General features: G+C 36.8%; 1 protein-coding gene across 4 annotated transcripts in view; it reads right to left on the bottom strand.

The window, feature by feature from the left end:
• The window catches only part of CLIP4 (CAP-Gly domain containing linker protein family member 4), a 100,308-nt gene that overhangs the window by 37,789 nt on the left and 38,967 nt on the right, over positions 1–23,552 (bottom strand). For all 4 annotated transcript variants that reach the window (XM_010948446.3, XM_010948444.3, XM_074341846.1 and 1 more), the window contains exons 2-7: positions 18,633–18,780; positions 10,268–10,407; positions 9,392–9,485; positions 8,130–8,291; positions 6,211–6,329; positions 2,613–2,849 (exon numbers count right to left, since the gene is read on the bottom strand). In XM_010948446.3, the coding sequence (XP_010946748.1) occupies positions 2,613–2,849; positions 6,211–6,329; positions 8,130–8,291; positions 9,392–9,485; positions 10,268–10,407; positions 18,633–18,765 (885 nt within the window). In that variant the 5' untranslated portion in view covers positions 18,766–18,780. The remainder of the gene's footprint in view (positions 1–2,612; positions 2,850–6,210; positions 6,330–8,129; positions 8,292–9,391; positions 9,486–10,267; positions 10,408–18,632; positions 18,781–23,552) is intronic.

Genomic DNA, 23,552 nt, shown 5'->3' with positions numbered 1-23,552 from the left:
GGGAAAAAAATCCCAATTCCACACAAACTCTTCTAGAATATAAAAGCAGAGAGATCCATTCTCAACTCATTTTATGAAGCCAGCATTACGCTGATATCAAAACCAGACAAAGACACTATAAGAAAGCTATAGACCAATATCCCTCATGAACATAAACACAATAATCCTTAACAAAATAGCAAATCAAATTCAGCAATACATTGAAAGGACAATACAGCATGACCAAGTGAGGTTTATCATGAGAATGCAAGGCTAGTTCAACATTTGAGAATTAATCAGTATAATTCATCATATCCACAAATTAAAGGCAGGGGTAGTGGGAAGAGGGGGTTTATTCTCTGGACATAAGCAGAAAAACGCTCAGCAAACTTCCTCAACTTAATAAAAGACATCTATACAAAATCTATAGCTAACAATTGCCACACTTAATGATGAGTAACAGAGTGCCTTCCCCTCAAGACTGGGGACAGGGCAAGGATGCTGGCTCTTACCATTCCTATTCATCATTATACTGAAGGTCCACGGCAATGAAACAAGGCAAGGAAAATAAATGCATACAGACTGAAAAGAAAACTATCTCTATTCACAGACAACATGGCTATTTACATAGGATATCTCAAAGAACCTACGAAAAAAGGTCAGCAGACCTAATGAATTTTGCAAAGTAGCAGGATATACGGCCAATATACAAAAAGCAATTCTATTTCTGTATACTAGCAATGAACAATTGGAAAATGAAATTTCAAGCATCCCAGCATTTACAGCAACACCAAAGAGCATGAAAAACCTAGGTATAAATCTAACAAAGTATGTGTGATACCTATATGCTTAAAAACTACAAAATTTTGATGAAATAAACCAAATACCTATTAAATAGGAGATATATTGTGTTTAAGATTCAAAGTCTCAATATTTTTAGTATGTCAGTGCTCCTCAACTGGTCTATGTTTAACACAACCCATTCAAAAATCTCAGCAGGATTTTTTTGTAAACCTCTTTCAGCTGACTCTAAAATGTACACGGAAAGGCAAAGGAACCTAAAAAAAAAGAAAGAAAAAAATGAAGGCCTAACACTATCTGACTGCAACACCTACTACACAGCCTCAGCAGTCACGAAAGGGCAGGACTGAAGAAAGGATAATCGTGAGATCAGTGGAGCAGAACAAAATCCGGGAATAGACCCACACACATGTGGTTACCTGTCAAAGGACCAAGGGCAGCATTTCAAGACAGAGAGGGAAAGAGAAACACACAAACTCTATCTACACCGAGCACTCTCTCCAAAAATTAACTCAAAATTAAATATAAAACCTAAAACTGTAAACACCTAGAAGAAAACATAGTAGAAAATTTCTCAGATTTCTACACACCCAAGCCATAAGAGAAAAACTTAGTAAAATAGACTTCATCAAAATTTAAAACGTCTACTCTTTGCAAGACACTCCTAAGAGAATGAAAAGACAAGCAACAGACTGAGAGAAGACAAATGAAACAAGGCTGGCTGTGCGATGATGTCAGCCCTGCTGACAGGTATACATGTGTTCATTGTATGTTCCTACTTTTGTATAGCTTTAAATTATTCAAAATAAAAAGTAAAATAAAACAAGTGCATTCTCAGACACAGGACAGGAACACTAAAAGAAGCTGAATATTAATCCTAGTGGGTGGAAATCCTATGCATTCATCGTTTCTTGATACTTTAGCTCCACAGACAGGACAATGGAAAACAAACAAGTGTCTGTGAATGTATTCATGTGGAAGTTGGTACATGTCATTCTCAACCTAACAGTTTGTAGCTTAACTTCCCTGTTGAAGCAATTGCCTTAGTAAATCAAACTTCAAATTTTAGTGTTTTCTGAGAGAAGTGCATCACCCTCCCCACAGTCACCCCAATATGTAGATATAACCATGTTAGAATTCCACATGCAAGCAGCAATTCCCTGTTCTAGTCTCCACATCAAGCTCTCAACTGACCCCAAAATTTAAACAGAGAGAGAAAAGCAGCAGCACTCCATCCCCCAATATAAGGTACTTTAAAAGAGAGAGTGGCAACAGGTGAATACCATCCGGAAACTGAGGCTCTGGAGAAAGCGGTGTCTGGAGCACCTTCAGTGGAGTGGGGAGTCCCCTTTTCCATATACATTTTTATTACCAGGTTAAAATCATACCTAAGGCTTCTCTGTTTGTGGGATCAGGAAGGGAAACACCCAGGAAGGGCGAGGGTAGCCTCTGCTCCACTTCTGTGCAGTGGGAACAGTGGGAGCAGCACCGCTGAAGACTGGGGGGTGGGGGGTAGGAGGGACGCAAGAACACTGAGGCCGGAGGACTTCCCGGCTGGTGTCTCCGAATTCACTTGGCAGCTCTGCTGTACTCCATGCTTCTCCCATTCAAAGATGTTTCCATTATTAAGTTCGAACAGCTTATCTTCTTAAATTATACTTTACAGTAACCGTGATTCGAAGTTTCACATTTCCCATTAAGTATCTTTCTACCTACATATTGAACTTAAAAAAAAAAAGAACAACCTCAAAACCACACTGTATGCCTCCTGGGAGTGCAGGCCACGTAATGACCCCGGACATAGCTCTAGAGACCGCAGCCACCTACTGTACCTTCTGTCCTGCAATAACAACACGGTCCCCCAACTTCAGGCCAAGTGACGTCAGCATCGCCTTGCTAGTAACCCGATCGTAATTTGGAAGCAAAGGCTTTGAGAGATCACAGGACAGAGGCACCGCGTCGAGCAGCATCTGCTTGATTTCTTTGGCAGTTGCCGCGGCATCGGCCATTTCTAAGGGCATCTCAACTGGGTCTGGGACAACGTCGGCAGGGATCTGCCCTTTGTCATTCTACAAATAAAAAGAAGAGAAACTTCTCAGGTCCTATCTGCTTAGAGCTCTGCACAGTCACCTAAAATTATCTTTGGAAAAAAATTAATTTCATTCATCATTTATTTATTAAAGAATATTTACTGAACATCTACTAGCTGCCACACACCATTTTAAGCGCTAAAGACATACAGGGAAGAAACCAAAAAAAAAAAAAAAGCCCTGCCCTCAAAAAGCACACAGCCTGGTGACAGACACAGACTACAATCATGCAAATAAAACAATAAAACATATGGTTAAAAAAAAAAAAGACACAAATGAACTTATTTACAAAACAGAAATAGACTCACAGACATAGGAAACAAACATGGTTACCAAGGGAAAGGGGGCGGGAATGGATAAATTGGGAATTTTGAGATTTGCAGATACTAACTACTATATATAAAATACATAAACAAGGTCCTACTGTATAGCACAGGGAACTATATTCAATATCTTGTAGTAACCTATAACAAAAAAGAATATGGAAAGGAATATATGTATGTATATGTATGACTGAAACATTATGCTGTACACCAGAAATTGATGCAACATTTTCAACTTATTATACTTTAATTAAAATAAATCAAAAAATAAAATAAAAAAATGTTACATCAAAGGGTAAAAAGTGGCAGAGAGAACACTAAGGCAGGGAAGGGGAACAGAGGATACAGGAACACAGGTGGCTATTCATGCACAGGGGTCAGGGACGGCCTCACTGCTAAGAGGCACCAGTGCAGTGGCCTGGGGAGATGAGGGAATACTGTGCAGGTTAGCTGGCAGGGAATGCGGTCCAGGCTCAGCGTGCCTGGCTGCACAGGCTTGGAGAAGGCAAGTCTGGAGACAGAGGTCACAGGACTGACTGGCTTCCCTACCCAAGATCCAAGACTCCCTCCACTCTCCCAGAGCTGCCACCCTGGTTGGCTCTGTGACCTCGACCCATCCTGCCCACTTGTGGAATGACTCAGACTTCAGGAACAAAATCTATGGTTTCAATACTTCTAAAGTTTGGGCTATAATTGAGAAAACAACTCTGCTCGCACTCTAAAGGAGAGGAGGCATCACCCTGCAGTGAGATAAAACGGTCAGTAACTAACATCTGCACGCAAAAGCAAAATCCAATTATACAAAAATTGCCTCATTCGGTTTTCATGTCAAGAAAAAGCTTGTGAATAAAACAGATAAAAATCTTTCCTGGTAAGAGTTTATACTGTAGCAAGAGAGACCAACTAAGCAAGTAAAACACGACTACCATTTCCAGTCTGCCAATTGGGAGAATTAGCAAGGGAGATACGCATGGATGGCGCGCTCAGAGCCACCTCCACGTTCACTGCAGAGATGACCCTGCGATCCATGTCCGGACCCACCAGACTCAGCCCTCCTGCTTCCTGCTGCCCTTCCCTCAAACAAGATATCTTTCTTCTATGCTCCCTCACCAAAAACTTAGACTTCATGAGGAAGATTCCAGACTATCATCTTCCTTCAGTGAGACAAACCAAGATTCTTTTGCTCAGAAACCTTTTACCCTTTTCTTCTCCTCTGATAATTACCTGCAAATGATCCCCATGGATAAAAGAATGAAGCTTTTAGAACACACTTAGTTTGCAAGTGCCTCACGTTTTTTTTTGTTTTGTTTTAAAATTTAAGTCAGTTTGGTCCTAAGTAAAAACACGGTAGGAAGGCATGTCATCAAATTTCTGGAATGGTGATGAACTACTCTGATTTCAGATTTCAAAGCAAAATTACAAAATTTAATAAAATCTCTACAGCACTCAGATGTACTCTTGGAAAAAAGAGTGAGGGAAAGAACTTTTTTAAATCAACAAACCTATCCTGATGAGTATTTTACTTCAGATTTTTGTTAAATCACACACTTCTATTAATTCCTATATAAAATTTAGCAACTAAAACTTCTGTCAAAAAAAGTTAAATAAAAATAACAACAATGATGTCATATTAACATAAGAAGACCTATTCATGATTAATTACAGAATTTCATTTTCTTTTAAAGCAGTGGCTATCAGGGTTATGATCTAAGGGCTACTGCCAACCCACATATTCAATTTGGCAATCTATTAATTGCTTTTCGCCTGAATTGGTAATTTACCTCAATGACATACCTCACTGCATCTTCCTAGACTCAAAATATTCTCTCCACAAATGGGGTTTTGCCAACAGCTGTACCAGCAAAAACAAACACCTTCACACTCCAGCCAAAACGAACTATCATCTCCTAGCCTTTGTGCATACTATTCTCCCTGCCTAAAATGCCTTTCTCAGCTTCCTCCTATACCTGGTTAATTCTTAACTGTGTTTAAGCACTCAATGTCACCTTTGCCAGGAAGCCTTCTCAAGGCTTGGATAGACACCCCCTCCCATGTAAGCCCACAACACTTTGTGCCACATTCCACCTGTCCGCCATCATAACACACTGAACTCTCTACAGCACAGCTGACTGCTTTCTTGTCCATCCTCCCCTCCAAACTGTATTCTATTTGAGAACAGAGATTTATTGTTGCCTTCTCCCAGGGTTCAGTAAATACTAGGGTATGAAGGAAAGGGGAAGGGGTTAACTAACTAATTGATGGGTTTAAACAGAGAGAAAAGTGACAAAGAAGTAAGGGGAGGAGAGGAAACAGGAAAGTGGGGAGGGGGAGAGAAAGACGGCGAGAGATGGGGCTTTCTGTAACACTGTCTACCCCTGCCCTTCAAGGGAAGGCACAGACCCAATTAAGGATTCCTGCCAGAGTAAGTCACCGTCATCAATATAAGGGAAAAGAACACGGAGAACCACTTTTGTGAAAACAATAAAATACCAAAGGATCTGAAGATTATGAAATTCAACCCAGTCTGTTAATTTTGTAAATCTGTCACATTACCATGAAAAATAAAATTTTCATTTAAGTTGATTTTAAAGGTTTACTCCATTCTTAAATACTCATCTTTTACCTGTCTGAAATATAACATCTCTCCAAAACAATTTAAAATACGATTTAATACAGAAATTTAACTTTAATATATGCATTTTTATTTAACAACTAATGTTTCATCTATGTATTAGGAGCCTAAATAAAAGATACTTTTAAACTTAAAGAAGATACTTTAAAGAGCATTTTACTTAGCTGAAAGTTTTGTAAAGTTTATTAATATAAAAGGACTGAAATTCACTGCTATTCCTCAATGCATTTGAGATAAAAGTTCACCATCATTATTCCTTATATGCAGCACAAAAATATAAATTATTTGCACACATAAGAGTTCTATAACATCCATATTCAACAGGGAGATACTGTTAGATGTTTTAATTCTTTTAATATTTTTTGCTTTTAATTTAACCTCTTACCCTAAATGCAGGATTGGCTCCATGCTCCAATAAGCATTTCACAGTACTTGCACACAAGTTATATGCGGCAATATGCAGAGCTGTTCCAAAATTAAAGTCACTGCAGGTGGCATCCACATCTGCAATAAAAGATCACAGGTGTACTAACTAAAATTTTAAATTAAGCTATTATAACATAAAAGGAGACAGGCTATGTTTATTTGGGGGGGTGGTAGTGGTATTTATTGGCCATTTAAACCAACCCACTAGAAGGACTATACTATTTTCTTAGTATAATAAAATTTCATCAGCAAATGGACTGATATTATCGTGGATTTTCCAACCATCACAAACTAAACTATATTTAAAAGCAATTAATGGCAATAATTCATATTTATAAAAGGAAATATCTTAACACACTTCCATTAAATATTATCGTGGATTTTCCAACCATCACAAACTAAACTATATTTAAAAGCAATTAATGGCAATAATTCATATTTATAAAAGGAAATATCTTAACACACTTCCATTAAATCTCTTGCATATGTGCTATGACAACTATAATGACATAATAGGGAGGTCAGGGACTAGCAAACCACGGCCTATTGGCCAACTCTAACTCACCATCTGTTTCTGTAAATAAAGTTTTACTGGAACACAGCCATACATGTGGCATGTAGCCACAGAGAATATGCATATGCCACAACTTTAGAATCAAGTAGCTGCAACGCAGACCATGTGGTCCACAAAGCCTAAAATGTTTACTATCTGCCTCTTTGCAGAAAAATTCGTAGGTAAAACAAATATGCAGAATTCTCAACCAGGAATAAGTTAAAGAGTAATTAAACATATGCTCCATGCTTACATACTGTATTCATTCACAACACTTTATGCTACAAATGAACCTGCACTTGACAATAAGAATGGGAATTCTGCAATTTTAGGAACATTTTAATAACTTTCAACAAATCATCACGATGTTATACATAGACACGGGAAATCTCACAGATTTGGAAATCTCATGTTGAATGTTTCCTAACAAGGGTTTAATATGCCTCTGGGTTCTGCTGATCCTACCTTAATCTAGACCACACCAGTCCACATGCCCTTCCTACAACTCCAAACAACCAAGACATGCTCTGGACAATCCCCCCCTGAGTTATCAAAGACACTGTACTATCAAGAGAGACCTTCTGACTAACATTATTCAAAAAGTGAAAAAGTAAAAAGGTGAAGAGGAAACGGACAATTACACAAAGCAGAGGTTAGAAACAAACATTCTGGGAAACTTATCTACTAAATCTCCAAAACAAGTCTTCTACAAATGGAGAAAACACTGCATACAGCCTTTAACTTAAAGCAATGCTACTGCACTAGCCCTTGTTTCTTTCTCAAAAGAAAACTGCCCCCCGAGATGACCCAGAGAGAACATCAAAATACCAGGACTGTGATTTAGACATTACAATGTTCCATTTTAGGATAACATCAAGACAGGAGGGAAAAGAAATTTAAAAATAATCATCCTTTAATGGAATCACTGAATTTCAGAACTGAATGCCACCTAAAATAAATATTTTTTTATGATTTCAATGCTTAGCTCTGCAAGTTTTATTGCTCTATTTCTGGTTACTCAAATAAGAAAAAAAAATATACATAGATTCAAATACACTTTGTAAAATCCATGTTATAGTGGGGAATTTACAGAGATATTAATACCCAGAGAACACTTTATTTTGTGTCTCTTTGTACTAGGTCTTTTGTGAAAGGATAGTAACTAATTTTCAATAAAGAAAATTTGAACTATGAAAAATAAAATGGGATAGGAGGTCACATGGAACAAGATGGATTAGAAGTAAACATCTCTTTGAATTATAATTTTTTTGCCATGAATAAAGTCTTCAATTAATAACATCTAATGGTGATCTTATAGTACTTGCCTTTTGGTTTGGATGTCTTCAGAATCACTCTTATAAGCTCAGGGACGTCAAAATAAGCAGCATAATGCAAAGCATTCATATTTGTCCATCGACTCCGCAAACTCACATCTGCTCCCAGATCAATGAGTTGAGTTGCAAATTTTACAGCTGTATCAACGTCACCTAGAGAAGGTTTTCTAAATTATTTTTCTTCAGTATAGATTTTAAGTTCCAATGGATGGCCATCTACTACCTCATTTAAAAAGCCAAAGCAAACAGCATCTTGAATACACTCTTACACCTCAAAAAGGTCACAAGGAATTTATTCTAAGAAAATGACCATATTCAGGGATATGATAAACACTTAGCTATAAAGATGTTCATCACAGCACTTTTTATTATGAGTAAAATTCTGAAACAACCTAAAAGTACAATAATAAGACATTGGTTAAATAAATTATGAGACATGATGTAATGGCATACTGCAGAGCCATTAAAACCAGTGCACTAGACCCATGCTCCTCAGGGTACACTCCGTGGACCAATGCCAGCCCCAAACTGCAATATGTACCTTTTATAATTCTTTTCTTTTTCCCTATGCAATCATTTCTTCTGAATATATTAACTGAAATGTAATTTTACGCTTTTGAAAAACATCTGGGCTCATATTTTATGTCTTTATTTTTCTATTATAAACACATTTTTATCTTATTTTACAAAAATATCAGTCTATGATGGATTGCAGGAAGAAAAAAAAAAAAGAGTCCTTCACCATCAAAAGTTTAAGAAGCACTATATCAGACTACCGAAGAGATGTTCACAATATGCAGTTAAGTATGAGGCAGGTGTAAAACATGGTAAAGCAAAGGAGAATACCAATTTTGGCATATGTTATGTACGTAGGAACAGACCTTAGACAGACCTAAAGAGTAGGTTCTGTACGGATTGGGAAGCCTGAAAAACTGAGCATGGATTGTCAAACCTTGCTGTAAACTCTCAGGAAGGTTCTACGTGTTACCAGTTACTCTCACCTAGCAAGCAGGCAGGCATGAACCCTGTTCCAGAAAAGTTAGGAGGCACCAGGAAATTATAAAGAACCTGTGGGAAAAACGGGAGGAAAGGAAACGAGGTATGTGGAGGACCTAACTTAATCCTCACCTATTCAGGGAATATTATTATCATCAGCTAGGTGCCCTCCCAAGGGCTCCGGTTGGCATGAACATAGCTTACACAACCACAAAGAAAGATGTCTTAAACCACTAACAGGTTTACCACATACTTACCAATACCATGAGCCCCAGATTTGCAAGTGTAATGTAAAAGAGTCATATCTGTCAATCCATCTCTGTCATTCACATTGCAACCTCTCTTAAGTATCTGAGGAAACAAGGAAGAAATTATATCAACAAGAAGTCAACTGATTTCAAATCACTGCTGGGGAAACCAAGTTAGTCTACCTTGTATGAATTAGTGTTCAATAAAATGAGTAGACAGAACTGGCTTCTCTTAAGGATAAATTTTACATCCGTACCAAACAACAATAATGAAAACTGAACTTGTCAACCAACTGAAGAAAATTCTTAAAGAGTATTCCAAAGCAATCTGGCACTCCAAATATGTTCCTTCACCTCTCAAAGGACAAGCAAATTTCCCTTCTATGGAAATAATGGTATTTGAAAAAAGTATAAGCTCTCTCTTCTTACAACATGATGGTGTGCTGGTCAAAGAATCCAGCATTATTCTTTTATCCCTCTTTTAAAAAAATCAAAAATTTAAAAAAATTATATTTAAGCCTAGGTCTTTACCAAACCACCCCAAAGTATAGATAAACGTGACAGTAAGAAAATCCCCTCATGAAAGTATTTTTTAAAGTTTACAAATTAATTTGTACAAAGAAAGAAAATATGAAAAATGTCTGCCCCACCAAGAGTCTATCATGTCAGAGTTTCAGGTGCAAGGAAGTGAGGGGCATGAGGGAAAAGATGGAAACTGTACAGGACCAACTCACTGCTCCAGGACAAACCCAGAAATACAAAGAACAGAGTCAGAATCTTTGAAAGGTTTCCCCTTCATCACCACCTTTCCATACAGATGGGGGGGGGGGGAAATCTATCCAATTAACAATCCAAACAACACAAAAGTTAAAAAGAATTCCTTACCTCATTTCCAATAATGTCAATGTTTTGCTGGACCTGAGGAACCCACTGTCTTAAAATGGCAAATAATTCTGATACAGAAGTTTTGGGATCAAAGAGAATTTCCTGGCATGATGTATCATTAGGATCAAAGAAAGAAAACTCTGTTTGAAATAAAAAAGATATAAGTTAAATTTATTAAAATTTCCAAATAAATATGTTGAAAATAATAAACAGTAAGACCAGGGCTCAAATAACACAGATATTTTTAGACGCTGGAAAAAGGAAGTTTACCTTAAGCAATTCTCAAAACCAAAGTCAGAATCACCAAAAAGTATGAGGCATTCCTGAATTTTCTTAAGAATGAGATTTCCATGCATCATACCATATCTTATTACAAATGAAACAAAAATCTGAGCACACTGATCTTAAACCCTCAACTAAGAACTTTTTCTAAAGCACAGAAAATTTGTCAAATTTTACATGTATTTTCACCTTCCAAAACATTAATATATCATGAACAGTACATTCACATCCATGGTTAAAACATACATAATAGAAAGAAATATGCCAAAATATCAACAGTGTACTCGAACAATGTGTAATTTTAAATATTCTTTTCACGTCTCTGTATTTTCTTAATTTTCTATAATAAACAGGTGTGACCTGGACCCACTAAGGAGCATGAGGGGAACTGCTATGTACACACACAGTAAGGAAGCAGCATCTGACGACAAGAAAGGAAGCCTTGGGACAAGGTGACTGGGTTATTTTGGAACACATGTTAGTGAAAACATGGAATACTAGACAAAATTGAATCTGATTTCAAAATCTCTTAACACTTCCTTAAGTTTCAGAGAAAACAGAGCATCCTATGGCTGGAGAATAAAGGAGAACAGAAGAAAATCAGATTCTACTACCTTGAACAATCTAAAAGAAGGCAGGGAATCTTAAAAATGGAAGCGTCTAAAGAAGAGAGCATTACAGGTAATATTCACAGAGCGCTTACAACTGACCCAACAATACCCTACAACTCTTCACAGACACCCTACCTGGAAGGTATTATTCTTATTTTGCAGATAAGGAAATCAAAGTTCAGACTAAACAATACTTGCTCAAAGTCACACAGCTAGTAAGTGGCAAATCTGGGGTAGAAACCAGGTCTGCCTCCAAAGTCTATCTTCTTTCCTCTATTACACTGCCTCCCTAAGAGAATTCACGATTGAGCTCAGATTTTAAACAGCATATACGAATAGCAGGATTCATGTGGTTTTTACATTTTTTTGTACTTTTATTTATTTTCCAAAATTATCCTAGGTACATAAACTCTTACTTTTAGAATAAACATGAAAGATGAATTAAAGATGGAAGGAGAAGCACAAAACCAAGGATGTGTATAAGAGTAGAGCCATCCATTTGAAGAGAATCAAGAAGACTGAAACAAGAATGAGATACTATCCAAAACCTAAGACAATGAAATGGTCTTCTACATATAAGAAAAAAGGGTCAAAAAATAATCAGTATGCAACACATACCAAGTACTCGAACACAGATTTGGGTGTGTTTCCCATATATAGCAGTTGACTGGATTTTTTTTTTTTTGATCTAACTGATTCACCCATTCAATAAATATTTACACATCAGTCACTTTTCTGGGCATTGGGTATTTCTAGTAGAGAAATTTCTAAATATATATACCTAAAAAGACTCTCCTGTATCATGTGACTGTAGGAGACATGTACAAGAATGCTTACTCTAGCGTTGATTGTAATAGCAAAATAACTGAGAAACTGAAACATTTCTCCACGGAGGAATGGATAGAACGTGGTTTCGCCACAGGATAGACTTGATGCTTTCATACAACTAAATAAATGGATCAGATATCTATGTCATGAACTGACAAGGACTGTTCTCAAAAAACATATTGATCAATAAAGTAAGTTAAAGAATAACACACAACATCTATCATTTACAAAAAATTACAAACATACAAAACAACACTACATATTATTTAAGGATGCTCATATGATATAGTAAATGTATAATTAAGTGGTCTGAAATATTCACACTAAATATAAGATAGTGGTTGCCTCTGGGGAGCATGGAGAATGGAACTACAAAGGAAAATGGACAGAATTTCAACTTTAAGGTTTTAATTCTTGTAACTGAAAAATAAGACCTAAAGGAAATAAGACAAAATGTGAATATTCTTTCTGATGGTGGATATGTGCAACACGTTTGCTATCACTGTATTTTCTGCATTTTTAAAGGAGTTTTTTAAATGAAATATAATGAAAAAAGAACATAACAACAATAAAGTAACAAACATGTCAATACATATGTAAGGCTTATTTAAAGAAAATTGAAGGGGGAGGGTGACTTAAACAGAGAGAGAGTCACATCATGTTCCTGGATTGGAAGATAAAATACTAAAGGCTGTCAATTTTCCCAAGAACAATTATTCAAAATAATTTCAATTCAAATCAATCAAAATCTCACCAAGATTTATTTGTAAGAAGATACAGACAAAATTACTCTTCCATTCATCTCTGTTAGAGCTTCTCAAACATTAACGTAGATAGGAATCACCTAGGGATTTTGTTATGATGTAGATGCTACTCCAGCAAGTCTCAGGTGAGGCCAGGACTGCATTCTAACAAGCTCCCGGCGACGCCAATGCTACTAGACTAAGGACTATACTTTGAGTAACAAAGATCTAGAAAGTAAGTGTAAGAGAAATAAGAAAGAATATTTTAACTAATAAGAATAATGACCGGGGTGGGGGGGCAGGACACTAGCCCACCAAATACCGAAACATGTAACAACGCTTCAGCAATTACATACTGAGGTCATGGCAAGGAGCAGACAGCCCATTGAAACGCTAATGATAACACGTTATTAAGTGCTTAGTATGTGTCAGGGACTGTTCCATGCACTTTACGTACATTATCTAATTTAATACTCATAACAACCATAAGAGGTAGGTAATATTATTGTCCTCATTTTATCAAAGAAGAAACAACGGGAGAGACAGTAAGTAATTTTCCCAAGATCACACAACGGGTAAGTAAGTGGTTCAGTCAGGATTAAAGCCAGACTTACTTATAATATTAACCTCTATGCTACACTACATTAACAAATCTAACGACACCCAAAATTCAGCTTCTATACAGGGAAAAAAAAAGAAAAAGTTTTAATCAAAAGAAAGGGGGTAGGGGACTAAAGAGGATGCCTCACTTCAAGTCATGATGGAGTAACATATTATTCTTCTATCTGAAACGGCCAAAAAAATAAAAAAGGAAAGATGAAATGAAGTTTCCAAGGCACTGGACATCAGGCAGTAAGACAGCAATCTCCAAGAGACAGGATACAAGCACGTGAGTCTTACAATTGCCCCCACGTTTCTTCCTGGGGCCTTTCCAGATCTGAGTGCAAAGAGAGGGAAACCAAGAAAAAGCCCAGCAGGCTCACTGAGCTGAGGAGACAAAGCTGAGAGCCCAAGGAAATAAGGCAGTTAGAGTTCACAGGGCAACGTACCAGAGAGGACAGAGGTGCAAAGCAAGAGAACCCCCAAGGTCTGTGGACAGTCTCCCTTAAGTAGTTAACACATACTTGTGAGGAAAAACCTGAGGTGAGAAAAAGAAACATCCAAAAGAATTAGAGGGATTAGTGCTGAGTGAGCATATAGGGCCTAGAACAGTGCCTGTTCCCACCAAAAAGACTGGGGTAAAGATTCACCGGGCTTTGGGTAAAGTACTCAGTAGTGAGGAATAATTAGCCCCAGATTAGCACTGCTCCAGAACCACCTAAGAAAATCATAACAGAAAGACCTGAAAGGGTCAAACTATTTCCAAGTAAATTAACTGCATCCCAGAACAAAGCTCAAGAATACTTATAGGAACAGAAAAATATCCAGCACCCGACAGGTAAAATTCACAATGTCTGGCATCCAATCAAAGATTCCCAGGCATGCAAAGGGAAAAAGTGACCTATAATCAGGAGGAATGATCAATTAAAATTCAGTAAGAAAAAAATAAACAACCCAATCCAAAAATGGGCAGAAGACCTAAACAAGCAATTCTCCAAGGAAGACATACAAATGATCAAAAAGCACATGAAAAAATGCTCAATATCACTAATTATCAGAGAAATGCAAATCAAAACTACAATGAGGTATCACCTCACACCAGTCAGAATGGCCGTCATTCAAAAATCCACAAATGACAAATACTGGAGAGGCTGTGGAGAAAGGGGAACCCTCCTACACTGCTGGTGGGAATGCAGTTTGGTGCAGCCACTATGGAAAACAGTGTGGAGATTCCTCAAAAGACTAGGAATAGACTTACCATATGACCCAGGAATCCCACTCCTGGGCTTGTATCCAGAAGGAAATCTACTTCAGGATGACACCTGCACCCCAATGTACATAGCAGCACTATTTACAATAGCCAAAACATGGAAACAGCCTAAATGTCTATCAACAGGTGACTGGATTTTAAAGAAGATGTGGTATATTTATACAATGGAATACTACTCAGCCATAAAAACCGACAACATAATGCCATTTGCAGCAACATGGATGCTCCTGGAGAATGTCATTCTAAGTGAAGTAAGCCAGAAAGAGAAAGAAAAATACCATATGAGATCGCTCATATGTGGAATCTAAAAAACAAAAACAAAAACAAACAAACAAACAAAAACAAAGCGTAAATAAAGGACAGAAATAGACTCACAGAGAATACAGACTTGTGGTTACCAGGGGGGTGGAGGGTGGGAAGGGATAGACTGGGATTTCAAAATTGTAGAATAGACTACACTGTATAGCACAGGGAAATATACACAAAATGTTATGATAACTCACAGAGAAAAAAATGTGACAATGAGTGTGTATATGTCCATGAATAACTGAAAAATTGTGCTGAACACTGGAATTTGACACAACATTGTAAAATGATTATAAATCAATAAAAAATGTTAAAAAAAAAAACAGGCCTAGAGTTGACACAAATATTATAATTAACAGAAAAGGACATTAAAGCAGCCATTATAACTGTATTCCAAAGGTTCACAAGGTTAAGTAGAGACATGGATAATATAAAAAAGACCCAAATCAAAATTTAGGGATGAAAACTACACGTGAGATGAAAACTACACTGGCTGAGCTCATCAGCTGATCAGACATTGCTGAAGACACAGCAATAGAAACTACCCAAAATGAAACACAGAAAGAAAAGGAATTTTTAAAATATGAAAAAAGCCATCAGTGAGCTGTGATAAAGCTTCCAGCTGGTCTAATATATCTGTAACTGGAGTGTCTGAAAAGGAAGAGAGGCAGAAAGTTTATCTGAAGAAATAACAATTACCCAAACTTAATGAAAAATGGAACCCACATATCCAAGAAGCTTAACAGACCCCAAGCATGAGAATATAAAAGAAAATTTCACCAGTGCACATGACAGTAAAATTACTCAAAATCAATGATAAATAGAAAATCTTCAAAGCAATCAGGAAAAAAAATTTAGAAGACAATACATACAGAGAAACAAAAATGATAGCCAGTTTCCTGAGAGAAACAATGGAAACACAGAGAAGCAACACTTTTAAGTATTGAAAGAAAAAAAACTATCAACCTAAAATTCTATACCTAACAAATACATTTTTCAAAAGAGAAGATGACATAAAGATGTCTTCAGACATATGAAAGCTGAAGAGAACTCACCACCAGCTCTGCACTACAAGAAATGTTAAAGGAAGCCCACGCGGCAGAAAGCGCTATCAAGTGAAAATGCCGTCTGCACAAAGGAATGACTAACACTAGGAATGGTAATCACGTGGGCAGATAAGTTTTTTTTTATTATTTCTTGTATCTCTTTAAGAGATAGCTTCATTGTTTATGCAAAAATAGTAACATTTGGGGGGTTTCAATATATAATGTGTGGTCTGTGTAAACTGATTCTAGAGGCATTCAAAGCAAAAGATTCCAAAAATCTGTGTACAGCCTTGCAGGGCAACCACCTGGAGAGTCAACACTGAGCTGCACGCCTAAATTCTGGTTTGTGTGGGTTGGTTTCTTTTTGTTTCTTGGTTTTAATCTCATTCTCAGCCTCACATTCAATGGCTCCCATTATACCTAGGAAAAAACACAAATTCTTACCAAGGCCTAAATGATCCTGCCTGGTCTGGCCCCTGCCTTCCTCTCCAACTTCATCTCCTGCCAACCTGCCCTTCAACCACTTTGCTCCTCAGCCACATGGCCTTCCTGTAAGTCTATACCAAAGTTCTTCCCCAACTCTGTGCCTTTGCTTTCCTATTCTTCTGCCTGGAGCACTTCTCTTGACTAGCTGCTTCTGATTCTTCAGATGACCAGCCCATCTAAAACAGCCACTCTGCTCCAGTATCCTCTATCACAGCACTCTGTTTCTTGTCTCCACGGAATTCATTATAATCTATAATATTTATGTTTTCTGTATCCATTTGTTTGTATAGTACCTGTTTTCCCTACTAGAATGTTGGTCTTGGGCGCTGTGCTATCCCCTGCATCTAGGACATAATGGGCCCTCACATTCTGGGTGCCGCTTTTTAACAGGACACTGACTACAGCACACTAAGAAGGAAACAACTAGAATGAAAAGGGTCTAGAAATCCCGACAATGAGGGACTCATGACAGAACCAGAAATTTGTAGCCTAAAGAAGTACAAACTAAATGCTCAGGTTATCTTCAAACATTTGAAGGTTATCACGTAAAGAAGCGTTTGTTCCACCCACCAAACAGTTGGCCAAAATTTCAAGGGGACATACTTCGGGTCCAGAGACAAAAACAATTTTATCACAACTAAAACTTTAACAATAAAATGGATTATTTCATCAGTTTCCCACTATTGAAGATATCCAAGAGGCTGAATGGTTATTCATCAGAGATCCTGAAAACAGAACTTCTATGCTGAGAGATGTGTAGGGAAAGTTGAACTATAGGTCCATCCAGATTCCAAGAATCTATAATTCTAAGAATACAGGTAATGTTTAATTTCAGTTACACAAAGGGATGAATATCCATTATCACCTTTCATTCAGTGTATTTATTCAACAAACACTGACTGAGCAACTAATATCAACAAATGACTACATTAGCCCAATGAGATAAACAAAAACAAAACATGAGTGCTACTCCCATCCAAAGAGCTATAGTCCAGGAAAGGAAACAAGACAATTATGACTCAAGACAGAATGAGGTGAGTGCCACAAGCAAGGTACAGAGTGCTTTTCAAGATTTTTCCTGCATAACTGATTTTGTTATACCTGAAAATAAATCCAGTCAATTTTTGTAAAAGCTGCAAATAATTCTCAGGATCTAGGCACAGCTTTTATGTAACACCTTTGATGATGGCAAGGCAAGCGGCTATCTGAACACATAAAAATAGCATACTTGGAGATGAGAAGTTATTATAATGGATATGACTAAAAAGACAAATTCATAATCCAATCATTTTATATTCACTGAAATTTTGAAATCGCATTGTCTCTACCTCCAAAGACAATTTGAAGTGGTGACCCAATATTTTACTTGAAAAACTCTAAATTAGAAATGTAATAAATCTATCAAATTTATCTCCCAGTTTTATTTCTTTATCAATTATTTGATAAAATATGGTCTTGGGGAAATAGGTCTAAATAGACTAAAAACGAGAATACTCCTAAATTTACATTTTAAAAGATTATTTAAATGACCCAATTTAAATATGAATCAATCTCACTCCACTTTCCAGGGAAAGGCCTTATTCTGTCTAAGTACAGGGTTTTTTTGTTTTGTTTTACTCTACTTTACTTGTGTGTACATTGATAATTACAATGGGAGACAACTGAGACAGGATCCAAATTAGGCTTGCTTGTGTATTAAAACATCACTTGTCATTACACTGCCACCCAAGTTTGGATCATTTCAGCACTGATTATTTGGTTTGTTAATTAGAATTCTAGTATTTCAGAAACAACAGGGCCCTTAGAGACGGCTAGCACACAGTGTTTTTAGGTCTTTTTTTTTTTTTCCTAGTACAGGGCTTTTTAAGCAAGTTAGTACATTTAACCAAAATAAATACATCAGTACATCAAAAGAATGATAGATGTCTAAGTACCACTGAACTCTAAAAATAAGATCCTCTGAATCCACCATGGTGCTTAAAATGAATGCTTTTACATAATAAAAATGCTGGCAGTAGAAATAAAACGATTAGCTGAAAAGAGAGAAAAAGCAATTGTATTTTTGAAAAAGGAAAACTTTAGCAATTTTATGAAAACCATAACAAATGGTTTTAGGAGAAAATTAGGAGTACAAAAAGGGTATAAGACAGAAGTTAACAGTTCATAGAAAATAAACACAGCTACTTAACATACCACAGTCTGAAGGCATTGGTGCTGCAGAAATGGAAAAGATAACTGGTGTATCAGAACCTTGAAATAAAAATGGGTATCTTCCAATCAAAGAACTTCCTTCTAATGGAAAATCTGGAAGGTCCTCTATGGTCATCTTCTAGAAAGCCACCTTTAATGAGAGGGGGAGAAAAGCATATCTATTATATTTGTATGCAACTTAGAATGATGACTGCCTTCAATCACAAAAAGCCTATATTCTTATAATATCTAACCTACTGACATTTTTAACTTCAAGAATCTCTTTTAGAGAGAAAGGGGGGAAAAACTTCTTTTTAGCAAACTATCGTTAAAGAATACACATTGCTTCACGCTGTGTCTTAGAGTCAGCAGCACATGTAACTTTTTAGACAAAGTTCAGGAGTAATAAAAACAACTACTATATATTTCCCAATAATAATAATAATAAACATTTTTTAAATGCTGAACTAATCTAAATGGGTGATATTCTCTTGACTCACAGCAACAAACAAGCAGATGGATCTCTAACTCCTCACAGGATCTGACACGGGTTCTATCATCCATGATCCAACAGCTCATGCCATGTGCTCATCACACGGAAATAATCTAGTTTAGAATGTTCATTATTTTCCCAGAAAACTTTGCTGAAAGTGAGCACATCAGTCATACCAACCTTAATCTAGGAGCTCACTGGCATTGTTCCACTTCTTAACAATGCAGAGGATCTGTTTAGTCAATTCTAGCAGAGGACAGAAGGCAATGCCTTTTAAACCACATCACTTATATTACCTCTTTTTCCCAGAGAAAATGGGCACTCAGACTAAGTTTGCTCTAAATTAGACTTGTCCTGCGCCCTAGCCCACATATCAGAAATGACACAGCAGAGAAAATGTTTTAGTCAAACTGAACTATGAAGCTAAAAACCTTCTGGTTTCTTCTGTGCCAAATGTTTGAAATATTATGAATCACTATATCTGTTTGAAATATAAGCAGAAAACTTTATTATAAACTAAATAAAAATGGTTTTAGATTATTTCAGTAGAAAGACAGTAAGTAAAGATAGTTATATGACAGCTTACTCTAGTGGATAATGCCGTGCTAGACGTTACGAGACACATGCACTATTATACTTGGTTAACTGACTCTGGATCTAACTTAATCATCTTTACCTACCATGTTTACCTACCATCACCACCCTGCTCCAAGGAAAGTTACCTCTCTGAGCTAACTGGTTTGTTTCCACCTAGATTCATGTTTTCTGAATACTAGCAGGAACTGGTGAAGAGTAAGATGATTTCTTTTTTCTCATAAGGCACATGTGTATCTGGACATGGATATTACATATTAAACAACCTAATCCAGTGTTATTATGTCAAAGGTATTCAAGGTTTCTTCGAGGCTAAAATTACTTGCCATCCAATACTTTCAATCATTTTGATGTTAACCGTGTCACATAAATAAGAAATATTGTTGTCATAGAACATGGTGAACTTCCTCAAATACTACCAATTCTAAAAATAGGGGGAAGTATAGCTCAAGTGTTAGCACGTATGCTTAGCATGCACAAGGTTCTGGGTTCAATCCCCAGTACCTCCTCCAAAACTAAATAAATAAACCAAAAAGTAGTGCATACCACAAAGACAGCCCTCTTTCAATATTATAGCTTCTCAGAATTTAAAGTAAGTCAGGATTTCTACTTGTTGGCCTCTACTTTGACTTGGTAGTAAATCTGGGCAAAATATTCTATGCAGGGTATGAAGCTTCCTTTAAAGTCAAGGAACAGATACATTAAAGGGATAGTAGGCTGGAGCTTGGGCATATCTAGTAAGAGGTAAGGCTGTCGTGTCTTTTGTTGTTGGTTTGTTTTTTTTTTTTTTTCAGACTACTCTCAGTAACGTTATATACCTGATCAAACACCAAACCACTTAATTCCGTGAGCACTGGGAAACCACTGATTTTTTAAAAGAAGTCTGTCCTGATTTAAGCCGCGTTTTAGGAAGGTTAATCTGACTAAAATCTAACATTTGGGGACTCAATCATGTTCTTTTATATTCTTAATTCTTCAGCAAAATGATTAAGTGGTTATCTTTCTGAGTTGATTAAGAGGAAGCCACCTTTCAAAACCTTCCTTTCAAAGAGTGGAGTTTCCCATTCAAAAAAAATTTTTTAGGTGATTCTCAGAGCTAACGTTTCATTTCCTTGTAGACCATTGATACCTTTAAAGATAATGACTGTATCTTACACTACTATCACTTGCTACAGGAGCTAGATTAGTGTCATATATATATGTATATATGTGTATATATATATACATATAAAATAAATATTCAAATCCTAGATTCAAGGTAGAATGGTTCATTCAACAACATGTAATCAACTTCATTTTACATGTTAGATTTTTCAAGCCCAGAGAAGCTACTATATTACCTGAGTAGTGAAGTGAACATTCTTCAAATTTTGTGTCTTTACTGTATTTTTCCCTAGTCCCATATCCTTTCTTTCAGGAAAACTCCAACATTTTACCTTCTGCCCCATTTAAGAAAACTATACATGTCTACAAATTTTCTATAGTTTCAGAACCTTTTCCTAAAAGCAATTTCTGGATGTAAAGATCTGGGAATTTTGGTCAAACCTAGAGCTGGATTGAGTACACACCTTCATTTCAAATCTTACTATGGTTAACTGTTGATAATGGATTATATAAAGTAAGCCTAAAATTAAAAGTAAGCCCTAATTAACTGTGTACATAACAGATGCAATAACAAGAATCAAATTCCCCAAACTTTGATTTACATAGAAATCCCATCACCCCAAATCAGCTCTGTGTAAATGCAACTTGTAACATGACTCTAATAGTTGGTGATTTTTCAGAGATTCCTGGTCAGTGCCCTAACACAGGATGGTGGTAAGTGGAAATGCCCATTAATTTCTTCAGAGTGGTTCAGAGCTATTAGGGGCTCACTAAGGAACCTCACTGAGCCAAGAGACTCCCTCAGATTTATCTGGAATATGGTTCAAGGGCAGCATCCTTGAGCTACTCGACCAATAGGATATCCAAGTTGTATCCACACCAGTTGGAATCATGAGGCCCTTTTGTCACCAGAAAAGGGAAATAAGAATTATCTCGGTTCTTAGTTACCCGAAAAAAAAGAATTTTTGATGAGAGACAAAAAGGGTGATATAAGCAAGATTTTTATTAGTGAAGTAAAAAAATAGTGAAAGATAGTACACTCCCGAGAATTCGGAGCGGGCCAATTCAAAAGAGGAAAAATGGCACCATTCCCTTGTTTTTCCTATTTTTATATCCTGGTTTCATAACTGACTGATTGATTGATTGACTGACAACTCAGGTTCCCTGAGCTCTGGTTGATTGACAGCTCAGGTTCCTTGTGCTCTGGTTAACTGACAGTACAGGTTCCTTGAGTTCTGGATTGTTCCTTTCCCCTTCCTCTCCCCCTGCCCAGTGCTCATGTCTATCTAAACTACCTAACACTTTCATTTAATTTCACGTAATATTCTATCCTGAGTGTTTATTTCCATGAGATACCAAAAAATGTAATCCAACAAAAATAAGCATTTTAAACATACCTCCAATAACCCATTTATGTGTTACCAACATGAAATCTGTTCAATCACAAAGCAAGTATTTACAGTATTTGATATTAGCTTTAGGACCTAGAGAGAGTATAAAAGATGTCTGCCCTCAAGAAGTTCACTTAGTCATTCAACAAATATTTATCAAGTGTTTCTTACTAAGTCCTAGGCTGGCATAGCAAATGTAAAGAAAATAGATATGCCCTTGCCCTCAAGTAGGTTAGCCAAGAGTAGGACTCCTACAGGAAAGCTGCAATTACTGTATAGTTGTAAGTGCTGGATTCAAGGGGGCCAGGGGAGGCTTCCTGAGATAATAACTTACAGCTGCAGCACCCAACCAGGTAGCTACTACCCACATGTGGCTACTTAAAAGTTCAGTTCCTCCATTGCTCTAGCCCCTTACCACTGCTCAAAAGCCAGGTGTGGCTAATGGCTACCATAATGAACACTGCAGAAAGAACACTTCCCTCTTCACAGAAAGTTCTTTGAACATCACTGAAGGAAAACAGTGCTGCTCAAACTCCAGGTGACATAACAACACACAAATGCCCGAAACAGCAAGAAACAAAGGCTAACAAACTAAGCAAGCCCACAGCAGCATACTTAAATATACACATTAACAAGAGAACAAATGGCAAGCATGAAAGTAACCAGGCGTTTGCAGGTTTACACAGGGATAAAGAGTTAGGTTGATTCTGTAACGATTAGTAGTATATATTTCAAAACTGGCGTTGTTATAAGCCATAAAATATACCATATTAAATATTTTCCTAAAAGTCTTGCTGGTGGGATTGTATCTGATATATCTGAAACACTTGAAATAAATCCTATAAATAAGATACCATGTGCCAAATCTTCTATAAAATAAAAATAAACATATTCATTCCAATCCAAGAGTCATTGTTACAACACAGGTGCATTTAAAAATGCACATTTATGTTAGCAAAGTAAAATGCAACCAGGATGCTTTTGCATCATAAAAATGTAGAAAGCTAGACTTCTACCATTTTCAATTCCCTGCTTTCCCTCCACAATTGCTACATGTCCTGCACGTGATCTTCTGCCATTTAGATGACTGGCTTTAGATTGTACATAAGATTCATAAATGACAAGAGTCAATGTGAAAATGAAGTACAATTAAAGTATTTGGGGGATGTTTCTAAGAAGGAGAGTGTTTACTGAAATATTTAAAAGGCACCAATTTATACTACGATGTTGCTACAATGTGAACCACTCTAGCTGGCTGGGTACATACAGCAAGTTATTATCCCATGAGAATATCCTCCTCTGATACATATCAAAACATTGTCTCAGAGTTTAAACCTGATG

Source organism: Camelus bactrianus, chromosome 15 (genome assembly GCF_048773025.1).
Source record: "Camelus bactrianus isolate YW-2024 breed Bactrian camel chromosome 15, ASM4877302v1, whole genome shotgun sequence".
Lineage (NCBI taxonomy): Eukaryota > Metazoa > Chordata > Mammalia > Artiodactyla > Camelidae > Camelus > Camelus bactrianus.
This window is presented reverse-complemented; position numbering and strand designations above follow the sequence as displayed.